At 40.9% G+C, this 12,060-nt stretch overlaps 1 protein-coding gene across 2 annotated transcripts in view; it reads right to left on the bottom strand.

Annotated features, from left to right (window-relative positions):
• Window positions 1-1,978: 1,978 nt before the first annotated feature.
• Window positions 1,979-12,060, bottom strand: part of LOC109481523 (zinc phosphodiesterase ELAC protein 2-like) — a 14,534-nt gene continuing 4,452 nt past the window's right edge. The window contains exons 8-22 of one of the 2 annotated variants that reach the window (XM_019784099.1): window positions 11,476-11,588; window positions 11,118-11,178; window positions 10,163-10,261; window positions 9,243-9,381; window positions 8,508-8,605; window positions 8,255-8,379; window positions 7,590-7,683; window positions 6,490-6,628; window positions 6,138-6,176; window positions 5,690-5,808; window positions 4,706-4,796; window positions 4,035-4,155; window positions 3,675-3,753; window positions 3,015-3,156; window positions 1,979-2,126 (exon numbers count right to left, since the gene is read on the bottom strand). In XM_019784099.1, the coding sequence (XP_019639658.1) occupies window positions 1,992-2,126; window positions 3,015-3,156; window positions 3,675-3,753; window positions 4,035-4,155; window positions 4,706-4,796; window positions 5,690-5,808; window positions 6,138-6,176; window positions 6,490-6,628; window positions 7,590-7,683; window positions 8,255-8,379; window positions 8,508-8,605; window positions 9,243-9,381; window positions 10,163-10,261; window positions 11,118-11,178; window positions 11,476-11,588 (1,594 nt within the window). In that variant the 3' untranslated portion in view covers window positions 1,979-1,991. Of the gene's footprint in view, window positions 2,127-3,014; window positions 3,157-3,674; window positions 3,754-4,034; window positions 4,382-4,705; window positions 4,797-5,689; window positions 5,809-6,137; window positions 6,177-6,489; window positions 6,629-7,589; window positions 7,684-8,254; window positions 8,380-8,507; window positions 8,606-9,242; window positions 9,382-10,162; window positions 10,262-11,117; window positions 11,179-11,475; window positions 11,589-12,060 lie in introns of those variants that run through there. The other variant, XM_019784100.1, reaches the window with a different exon arrangement.

Genomic DNA, 12,060 nt, shown 5'->3' with positions numbered 1-12,060 from the left:
ACAGTATCACCAAGGTGGCACTTCATCACATAGAATTGCCACCTACCACCAAAAGGATATTGTCCCACCACCACTCAAAACCTGCAACTTATCCATAAGGATAACAAAGTTGATCTGTACTTGGGGTATTGCAAAGGTATTAGATTGGTGTCCTTGGGTATTGTTAGGTTACCTCCTAGAGGTTAGAATGTCTTTTCTTTTTTGCAAATTAGCCATATTGAAAGCCACCCTAAACTAAATGGCTTGAAAGCCTGTAAGAAAAGACTGGAAAACAAGCTTTCATTATTCTTGACCCCTGCAAAAGGCATTGACCAAGGGTAAAGACGTCATAGTCTAGGAGTAAAGAGACTCTTTTTACACAACCAAGTCTTTTATTCAGCCGACGTTTCAGTGACCGTCTGTCACCTTCCTCAGAGTCTCTAACTAAGGCAACAGCAAGTAAATTTTATGGATGACATCCTCCGCAGACTCCAAATCTAATGGGAGCGGGCCAAAAAAAACAAGGCGGGCCGAAAAAAACAAGGTTCCTACATCTTAAAATTTTGACTCAATAATTGTACAAATGGTTTTTATTAAGTGGGAACATCACATATACACAACCAGCATCACAGATCACTGCATCAAAGTAAGAAACAAAACATTAAATCAGAGCCTTTTCTTGTCTCCTCTTCATAGTTATCTGCCATCCACCTTCAAGCATGGCAGTAGACATCTTTGCCCATTTTCGCATGTTGACCACTGTCAGAAGGCAACAAAATTTCTTGTTTTTTTTTTACCAAATCAGGCGAAAATTAATGCGCTCTCTGATGTCATCCATAAAATTTCTTGCTGTGGCCTTAGGTCTGAGCTAGGTCTGAGTGAAAATAGGTGATTTTACAGTACAACTGTGGCACACGTGGTTTCACTTGGAACCCCCACTGGGAAGGGACAAGCCTCATTTCATACCAATTAGTAAATAGGCTTAGGTTAATCCTCTGTTGTTGTAGTAATCCTATAGGGATCAGCATCTTTTGTGTAGCCAAATAAAAGGATTTAGCCAATTACTGTTGAAAAGGGAGGGATAATAAAACAAGTTTACAGATAGGACTGACAGATATGAAAAGATAAACAAATAGATATTCGAAGAATTCAATTGGCAAATACAACATTTTTAAGGTACTAAACCCTTTGAAAATCATACTGTAGTGCAGCTATTTGATTAACACCCCCATGAAACTCCTTCCTCTTCGCCCCCGCCGTTCTGCTTCGCCCCCGCCCCGTTCTGCTTCGCCCCCGCAAAAAATCTGCTTCGCCCCCGTCGTTCCTCTACGCCCCCGGCGCAATTCTGCTTTGCCCCCGTCCTTCTGCTTAGCCCCCAATGGCGGCACAGCTCACAGTCGACACGAAAATCGTCTGCAAAATAACAATAAAGGCTGTGCCGCCAAATTTAAAGTAGCCCATGCTCCGACAAACATTCTGGACCACCTTTCTGCCAAGTGGCGTTGCACAAATCCTTCCCATTCAAAAGTTTACCCCTACCTCACGGCCCGTCAGTGGTTCTTACGTTTATAAGTATTGGCGGGAAATTTCACTCACGGCTGTACTTATAAACGCCAGTACTTATAAACGTAAGAACCACTGACGGGCCGTGAGGTAGGGGTAAACTTTTGAATGGGAAGGATTTGTGCAACGCCACTTGGCAGAAAGGTGGTCCAGAATGTTTGTTGGAGCATGGGCTACTTTAAATTTGGCGGCACAGCCTTTATTGTTATTTTGCAGACGATTTTCGTGTCGACTGTGAGCTGTGCCGCCATTGGGGGCTAAGCAGAAGGACGGGGGCAAAGCAGAATTGCACCGGGGGCGTAGAGGAACGACGGGGGCGAAGCAGATTTTTTGCGGGGGCGAAGCAGAACGGGGCGGGGGCGAAGCAGAACGGCGGGGGCGAAGAGGAAGGAGTTTCATGGGGGTGTTGTATTTATAACTCATTTTGTATCTGCTATATTTGTCGAGTTCTAGTCAATGAGGCCCCCGAGTCTGTTCCGTTTGTGGCGTTTCTGTTTGACTCTCATTTCCTGCAGCTCCTCCTGGAACAGAGCCTGTAGAGGTGTGCTCAGGTGAGGCAGGAGCTTCAGGTCACCCAGACGCACCTGTACACAACACAACACAAGACAGGTGATTTATTTGTAGTTTGGCTGTACAATTCTCACAGCCAGGGCAGCCCAACTAGCCCGTGGCTATTACAAAGGGCTTGCCCTGCTGACAAGACATAACAAAAACATTAAGCTTAACATTACTAACAGTTAGCCTGTGTTACGCAAACTCTCGCTGGCTATGGTCAACTGACCCCATCCTGACAACTTTCCGACTGACAACTGGCCACCCGCTAGGAGCAGGATTTAGTTAGGGTAACTGAGAATTCAGTCTGTCACACATAGCTGAACATGGCCTCCCGAACACTGCCGAACTCTCCCCAACCATGCATGGTTAGGAGCATTGAGCAAGGTTGGCTGTGGTTGGCTGGTGTTTGGCGAGGTGGGCTACTGTTTGGCTTAATGTTTCAAAATGGTTAGGCCATGGTTGGCTGATGGTTGGCAGTCAAATTTTGACTCAAATTGTACTCAACTTTGAACATGGCCTGAATCTAGTCAGACTGCTCCCGAACTCTAGCCAGCCTTGGTTTGTTGGATAATGGTTGGGGAAAGGTTCTGAATGTGTGACAGGGGCTTGAGGTGTAAGGTATGTACTTCACCTCAGAGAGACTATTCAGAAAAAACACAGCTTTGTCTAGATTTTTTAAGTTCATAGTTCAACAATCTCCTAGATTCTAGAATTTGCTACCAGAAAATTCTCTTTGAAGAACAAAGTGTCACTTAAAAAAAAAAAAAAAACAGTAATTAGAATTAAAACCTGGCTTCAGAGCGCATTGAGCCAGTGGCACCAGGTTTCAGTGTCTCTTGTCGAACAAGCGTTTGTGAATAAATACTTTGCTATTCCTAAATTAAAAAAACGATTCTCTTTGAAGAAAAAAGTGTCACCTTCATGTGGTCGAATGCGATGCCCACTTTCTCTCCTCCGTTGTCCATGAGGGGGATCTTGGGATAGCGCTGACTGAAGTGTGTCAGCAGGTTGAAGCCTGCGTTCATCTCAATACCAACATCCACGGCCTGGGTAATGGTGCTGGGGAAAACATTGGAAAGCAATTCATTTTTTTCTGCAAGCTTGCACCATACAAATTTTACCTGTGAGCTACAGCATGGTACTACAATTCATGTCAAGGAACTACATGTACATGTACAAGGCAAGATACTTGCAAAGAATTCTACATTCAATTGTTGAGGCAGAATATTCATGCATTGAGCACTAGATTCCTTGAACATACTATAGATGCCTCAAGCTTGCTGTCCTTGGAAGTTCAACACATCTACATTGAATCGCCTGACCATATGTAATTTATAATACCGTTTCACTGACTTTGGCCAACAGTTAGAGCTGGTGGGAGGTATGAACTACCTGACACATTTGATCAATGTTCTAAACTTCAATAAAGACTTATATATAAAACTGTTCATATCTAAAAAGAAAAAATTTGCCAGTGTTTTTGGACGTAGACAGCATGCAGCTGCACGTACGGCGAGCAGTAATAAAAAATTAATTGAATGAATGAATGAATGAAAGACCTTTAATGTACGCAGTACCTGTGTCTCTTCCGTTTTGCTTCTTGGTGGAGTTCATCATCAAACGTAGCCTCGTGTATCAGTAGTGTGGCATCTTTACCTACAACAAAGTTATCAAACAAATACATTATAAATAAATATAAATGTAGACAATTTCTTCAAAGAAATTTCAAATTCAGATAACACATTCTGTTATATGTATGACATAATTATGTATAAAATGTACTTCTGACAGAACTCTAAGCATCAACACTTCAGGCTACATAAAAAATCGTCATCTTATAGTTACTGTCACTAAGTAAGAGCTTATTGGTCAGAGGGCCACACTGCAAGGGGACAATCTAATTATTCAAAATCTTAACGGTTAGAAACACACAATACCTGCCATGATGAGGGCATCACAAGGCATGGAGTCTCCGGAGTACACCAACTTCCAGCCATCATTGTGGGTCACAACCAGGCCATAAGAACGGGAGACATGGAGGACTGGTACAACCTGGAGCTACAGAGGACAGAACAACAGACATGGAGGACTGGTACAACCTGGAGCTACAGACAGAACAACAGACATGGAGGACTGGTACAACCTGGAGCTACAGACAGAACAACAGACATGGAGGACTGATACAACCAGGAGCTACAGAGGACACAACAACAGACATGGAGGACTGGTACAACCTGGAGCTACAGACAGAACAACAGACATGGAGGACTGGTACAACCTGGAGCTACAGAAAAGAGCTGGGAATATTGCATTGAGCAACATGCCTGATTCCTTGATCTAGAGAAAGCTTTTGATTGTGTATAGAGATAAGATGTGGAAAGTCATAGCAGAGACTGGCATTAGTGTTAAACTTCTCAGGGCCATCAAGAGCACTTATAAGAATCAGGAAAGCACAGTATTGGGAGGCAAGGAAGTGAAAAACCTGACACAAGACAGGGCAGCATGGAGTGACCGGGTAAGATGGTGAGACGGAGAAGAAATTGAATATCATCACAAAAAGATGAGGCACAGTGACTATTATCTTTCTTAGCTTTTACTAATAACTTACCTGCTTGAAGCCAAGGTTCTTCTTCAGGCTGTTAAATTCTTGGTTCTGTTCTTCGTTTGAAAACACAGACAGGTCTTTAGAAAGAAGCAGGCTGTAGAAAAAAATTAAAAATGTACTAGTCTGTTGATTTAATACATATAAGGCAAAGCTGGTGTGCTGTGCCGAAGTGCGGGTATACCGGCTGTACAGAATCAAACAGATACAGAACTACAAAGTGTATTTTCCTCCGTAATTATTAAAACAGAACTGTACATTTTAGTACACAATCATGTATTGATGACAAACATATATAGCAACATGTATGTAGAGGCTTTTGTCATTCAAATTGAATGTAATTGTAAAATTTAGCCCACTTTCACAATCATTAATATGTAATTTTACTTGTAGGACCTATGTTTTGGCATCCTGGCATATTAAAGTTTAAACCTATCACGGTGACCATACAAGACTCAATCTACAGTTAAAACATTCTTTATAATACATTGTCAAGCCAATGTACATTTCTATAGAATCCAAGCAACTTTCAGATGCACTTCACACGTTTATAACATCTACAAAAAGATTTACTTCCAGCTGATCCTCTGCTTCTCCATATTGTACTAAGTTCTAGTTTTTACGGTATTTACATGCCTTAGCACCTTTCTAATCTTAGCTATTTTTGTATATAGATGTACATGATTCTTAGCTCTTTCTTTTGTTATATAGTTATTCAATTGTATTTGCTGTTTGACATGTATATTGTATGTATGTATGTATATTCTATGTATGTGGTCACGCCATCAGCTGATTAGCTGCCTTGTGTCCACATTGTATTGTCTTCGTCGCAATTTCAATAAATAAATAAATAAATAAATAGAATCCTAACTACGATGAAACTCCTTGCTGTAAGCATGATCAGCAGTTGAAAAACAGAAAGTTCACACGGCAATGTGAACCAGCAGCACAGCAGTGACCCCTGTCAGATTGTGTGGGTACTGCACTTACATGAAGTCCTTGTTGTCCATGCCGATGTTCTCACAGTTGAGTCTGTAGTGGTTGATCCATGACATGAACGGGAGGGGGGCTATCAGGTACATGGGCTGCTGGGGCTCTCCAAGGGTTTGCTAGGATGTACAATACAGAAAAAAAACATGCATAGAAATCATTTTACATGTACAAACCCCTGAAAATAGTTAATACCATTCTCCAGGTCACCAAGACTGAACCTAAAAATGATTGGTAAGGAAATCTTAACTGTTACAAATGTTCACAGAAAGTGTCTAATACTAACAAACTTTATAATTGTGTCTAGAAAATGACATTGAAAATTATATTACAAAGGACATGTGTTAAACATTATTAGGACCTTGATTTCAAATGTCTGTATACATCTAATATTTTGCTATGCTTAATGCAGTCATTGTTTCAATAAAATTATATAATGATTCCTTACCAGTGCTCTTCTTCTCTCTTGAAATATTTTCATCAGTCCCTGAAAAAATATAATTATATAATAAGCACAATCATGATATTTAAACCTAAGAAGTATTCTAATATGTTGTAGACAATGTACAATTGTATAAAACAGCCATCCTTTCTATTATAGCCCCAAATGCTACGCTAGTTTTGTGTTGACTTCATGGCTGTAGCATTTGGGGCTATATGTATAATAGGATGCCTTAGACCTGTTTTTATTTTTTTGTTGTCCTGTCGCTCTAAATTTTTTCTGAACAATCCGAGAACCAACAAATTAAATTGTTGTGGCCTAATCTTTAAAAAAAAATGCCATGTGATATGTGACATACCAAGTGATGGTCAGCGTGGATGTGTGAGATGAAGACACATTTGATGTTAGCCAGCACCCTGTCCACATCAGCACCATAGTGCCGGTACATCTGTCCAAATGTGCCCTCCCCACCATCCAACAACAGGGACTCTGACTCACTGGGTAAAACAGTATGAATCTGATGAGCACGTCGGCAGAACGTACTGCACCTGCGCGAAACCCGTAATGTATTGTACATAGCATTTCGGCAGAATGTCTCATATAAGGTTGTATTCGCTCATATAAGGTTAGCATTTCGACAGTAGTTTCCAAATGTTATGTCGGAAAGATTATCCTCTGCAACAGGCAAAATTCTGATGCAACGTTGACCAAAAACCCAACGAAAAATGCTAAAATACGGGGTTCTGCGCAGGCGCAGTACGTTCTGCCGACGTGCTTGATGTACATTCAACACCATATTACTTAGTCTAGGAGAATCAAAATGTGAATAATGTTTGAGAGCCTGCTATAACTGGTTAAATGTTTAATATAAACTTAAGAAAGCTACTTCGCCCACTTATTAAAATACATTGTAGCAGAGCACAGTTTTCACCCTAAGGGGAAGGACCCCAAGATGACTCACTTCGACGCGGTAAAAAATTATATGGTGCACTTTAGCCTCCTACACAGACTCGTAGGGCGTGGCATTATTTTTTCCATGAGCGACGCGAGTGATGCCACGGAGGGACGATTTTGCTGCCAAGAGTTTTGCAGAGAGAGAGGCAAAACCTTCACAATTCAAATCATACAGTCTCAAACCCGATACATTCCTACAATGTACACCACATAGCACAATTTACATCTGGCTGACGCTCTTATCAGGCTTTTTACCCAGCCTTCAAGAATATTCACTGTACTACTTTCTATACCCGAGTCATAGACCCCGGGGGTCGCCCATTAATACTGTGTACTGCAACCTTAAAGCTTCGTTCAAACAACAAGCATGGTGTATGACTAACATCATCTATAAATTACAACTAGAGACTACCTGAGTGTACCATACTGGAAGTTCTCTATGGCACAGTACACATGTATGTAATGTACATGACATAATTGTATATTACATGCTTCAGTCCTGACCTGAGTTGGACCAGGATTCCTGTGACATTTCTCCTCTTACTGGGGATGGACGATCCTGTACCAAAGAACACCACTTCTGGGTAGGACGGGGAGGCTAGAGGGGAAACAGACATACAATAGTTACAGACACATTGCACACCAAGTGTACATGCAGACACACTGGGTATACATAATACAAGGTTTTGTCAGAATGGACACCTTCACAAACTAATGATAATTTTGAGCTGTATCATGTGTTCTAAGACTTGGGTTTCAAAATTGAACCACCAACTTGCACTCAACTACTGAAAAGGACTGCAGTTTAGCAATAACTTAAAAAGTCATTTTTCGGGGACATGAAACAACCAAAAACACATATCGGTACATGCAATGATAATGCCTTAAAGATTGTATTCTCTGGCCAAATTTGAAGTTATTACGACTTAATATATCATGATCATGACAGGTTTTTTCTTTTCCTCTTGTCTTGCAGTATCATATTATTCAATTTCAGTATATCTATTACTAGTATTAGGATTAATTTACATGTACATCACTCACTCACACACTCAATATCTGGTTTATTGTCTATTGTGCCTACATTCCATGTAGTTTTTTCACAGATTGTCATGGGTGTCAGGTGCCTCTGTCATGTATTTCTATTGTATCTAGTACAATGTATTTACCTGCTGTATCACTGGCAAATGCTGTTGCAATTGTCTCCTTCATCTCCTTAAGGCTATCCTCAAATCCAGGCAAAGCAAAAGCCCCCTTCACAGCCTCTTCATTGTCCAGCAATGGAATGGAGGATCTATTAGGGGAACAGTAAACATTCAGACTTTACTTGCAAGTCAAGAAAAGTCCTCCAAGACTGCAACAGGAAACATATCTTTTTTCCTCTATATATACATGTTGTAGGCCTTAGACACACAGTATTACCTGTCCCATTGTAGAGGGTGGTCCCTGTGGAACAGCCAGTATGTTAACAGACACTCCCCTCGGACATGTTTGTGTGGGAGAGGCGGCAGACTTCCCGGCTGGAGACAAGAATAAAGGACAAATTTTAATACATTCCAAAAATACACACAGCACTACATGTAAGTGTAGTTTGCTGTGTTTTGCTGTGTGGACTTGTAAGTCCGGACCTAAACCCATGGCATATACAAAATTGCATGTTGGCAACCTTGCAATGTTGTCTGGGTGAAACTTTGGCCACATAACAAGGAGGCCGGTACTTGATGATGCCCGATGGCAATGTTTTCTTCGTTTTGCAACAAAGATTTTACAATCTACGGAAGGTTTTAGGTGGTTTGGAAAGAAAACGGGTATGTGAAATGGTCCTTTATGGTAATAAGTCCGGACTCAGTTCTTGACTTTTAGGTTTTTTTGGACTTGAACCTATACATTCTTACAAGTCCGGATTCAAGTCCAGTGAACCGGTATGCATCACTATCAGTTAGTGGAACTAAAATGCCCCTGTTCCACTACTCCCTCTATTCTTATAGATTTGTCCTCAAATCTCTGAGGTCAAGATTCCTGTGTCCACGCGGTAGCCTCCTGGGTCCCAGGATTCGAACCCAGTCTATGTACCTCAACACACTAACTGCAAGGCTAAAAGGTCCGGACCCGTTGGACTGGTCAGTTGCTGAGTTTGAAACCCAGTGTTACCCTTACCTTGATGGCGTTATCTGCTAGCAGGGGAAAAACAGTAGGCTGTATGATGTTGAGACAGGCCTGGAGAGAGGCTGTACCCTCGTGAGATGTTGTCTGGGTGTCTTCATTCAGGAACAGGTGTTCTGTGTTTGGTCCAAATCTGGGAAACACACAGGAATACATGGTAAATATAATTATACAGTGTGTGAAAGATAGGAACTTCAATGGGTTCACCCTAGTGTGAGAGGGTCAACCAGTGTTCTAGCCAGAAACCATTTTTCCGTCATTGACAGAATTTTGCTAAATCAAAATCAAATCAAATCAACTTTACTGCTCAACAACTGTAACTGGTACAATGTATGCCAGAGAAGAAACAACAAGGGTACAGTCATATAGATATTACACAAACTATACTAAAATACGTCTTCTAACAGAGTTAATCCATAATGATACTAAAGGTAATCTACATGTATTGTATCATGACGGCCCAAAATTTTTCCCAATCTGTTATCTCTGACTGTAAAAAATCAGTCTGTAAGGATTTGTAAAAGATGTCCTTAAACTATAAGCTTAGACTAGCAGCAAAGTTTGTCCCTCAAAATGCAGGAATTAGCATTTGAGAGGGTCAATATTTCAGAATTTGCTGTCAGAGCCCTTAGGTTTGTCATGTTCAGCACTAGACAATGTCATCATGTTATGTCAAACAAAACTGAGATGACGGAAGAAACTTCTGGTTGGCTAAGACAGAAGTTAACGCTTTCAACTTTCTGCACCAGCCAACCAAAACTAAGGCTAAGGGTCAGCAGGTTTTTATTAGGGTTGGCCTTTTCTCCAAGCTGAAGCAAAACAGAATTATATACTTAGTATTGGTGTGTCTAACTGGTACTGGCAGAATGACAGAGAGTCCTGTGTGCCCAGCCCACATGTACATGTACATGTACCTTGTGATCCAGTCCTGGTAGCGTGTGTCCTTGGCTACTCCTGCTGGAGTAAAGTGGACAACGATAGCTGGTAGTTCTTCATCTCCATCCTCCTGGTACCTGAATAAAGAAGAGGAACTCAAGACATGATAATTATACATACATTTATATCATACCCGGGCCGCAATAACATTCGATAACGGGTACGGCCCGGGCTCCATGGCTTCCATAGAGCGATTTGAACGGGTTTTGCCCTAACTGCGTGTGCTGCTTTCAAAAATTTGAATACAGAATCCGGACGTTAGAATTGATGTTGTTGCATTTTAGGGTTTAGTGGCACCAACTTTTGGCTCATCTTGCATTGAAAGGCGCATTTTCTTGGGTACATGTACAACACGGTGTATTCCGCATCACCCTCGGTTCCGGCCCTCCCGCGAGTCGGATCTGACTCGCGGTCGTAATACCCCGTGTTGTATTCTATATGTATGTACAAGGACCATGATGATTCTAAAATACAGTATACATTTACGTACAATAACATCACTGACAACAAAACTAAAAGTAAGGCCACACCAATTTAATTTGTTGGTTCTCGGATTCGCCTCTTCGTTTTTTTCTGATTTGCAAAAAAAAAAAGAAATATGATTCTGGTTCTGAATCAACTGAAAAATGCTCATGTTTTGCCCTCAACAGTTGAGGAAAGTCCTTTTCTTCCTAGTTGTTACAGTTTTCCCATCTATCATTGCAGTGGTTAGATTAAAAGTTCAAAATTCAATGTTTAAATTTTAACCCAGCCTTTTGTGTTGACTTCATGGCTCATTTCGTAGCATTTAAGCCTATAATAGGATGCCTAGACCTGTTTTTATTTTTTTATTTTTTCGCCCTGTCGCTTCATATTTTTTCAGAAAAAATCCGAGAACCAACAAATTAAATTGGTGTGGCCTAAAGTTTATTTTAATTTCCTGCCATGACTTACTTTGCAATCTGGCTGTTAGTTGTGACTGGTTCAATGAAGTCCTCACCTGGACATTCAACCACTGTGAAATAAACAGAAAATTAAAATCAAACCACACAAGTCATGTTTTTTCTAGAGACACATACACTTTTTTCTAGTACAGAAAAAACATAACATTTCTTTAGAATACCAAAGACAGCTAGTAATTTGAATGTGAATGGTACCAGCCACTGTACAATATGTTTCAAAAGTACAGCACTGAGATTCAAAATGGTAAACTGTTCTCACATTATTTTGGCTATAACAGGTGCCTGCAGTTTTCATAATCACTGCAAGGCGTCCCCACTGCACTATCATTATCACATTACACTATACTTACCAATGAAGACAGGACCTGGTGTATCAGGTTCTACATACGGTGTTGGGTCGATGACTCTCCCATCTGGTAAGGTGGCCTGGTTACCTTTCTTCAACTCACCAACCCACACACCTCTGCAGGTTAACAATGTTAACTCATTAATGAATATTTTAGTATTCAGTACACACACACACAAGGGAATTGTTACTCAAGCAACTGGACAGGTTTTGAAAACTGTCAGATATGTTAACAGTGCCCAGTGGGCAACCTAAGGCAAAAATTAGGTTGCCTATCAGAATTTTAGGTTGCCCCACTATAAGTAAGTTAGTTACTACTTCCCTCAAATTAAGTAATGTTACATGATAGTTATTACGTAAGCCTTTGACAATATTTCTAACAGCCTTTAGTTAACTGATACTAAATTGTAGTAATAGCCATTAAGACCTAAAATTAAAAAGCATCTGCCGGATACAGTAGTGCAAGCCAAGTGGGCTTGGTTTGAGGAGGGGGGGGGGGGCCTACATCAATTTCGCATCCACATAGCCTAGCGGCGACCAATGGGTGACCAGCATTCCGCGCCACGCCCACTTTGCGGTCGATTCCATT

This window comes from Branchiostoma belcheri, unplaced genomic scaffold (genome assembly GCF_001625305.1).
Source record: "Branchiostoma belcheri isolate BF01 breed outbred unplaced genomic scaffold, Haploidv18h27 scaffold56, whole genome shotgun sequence".
Classification (NCBI taxonomy): domain Eukaryota; kingdom Metazoa; phylum Chordata; class Leptocardii; order Amphioxiformes; family Branchiostomatidae; genus Branchiostoma; species Branchiostoma belcheri.
This window is presented reverse-complemented; position numbering and strand designations above follow the sequence as displayed.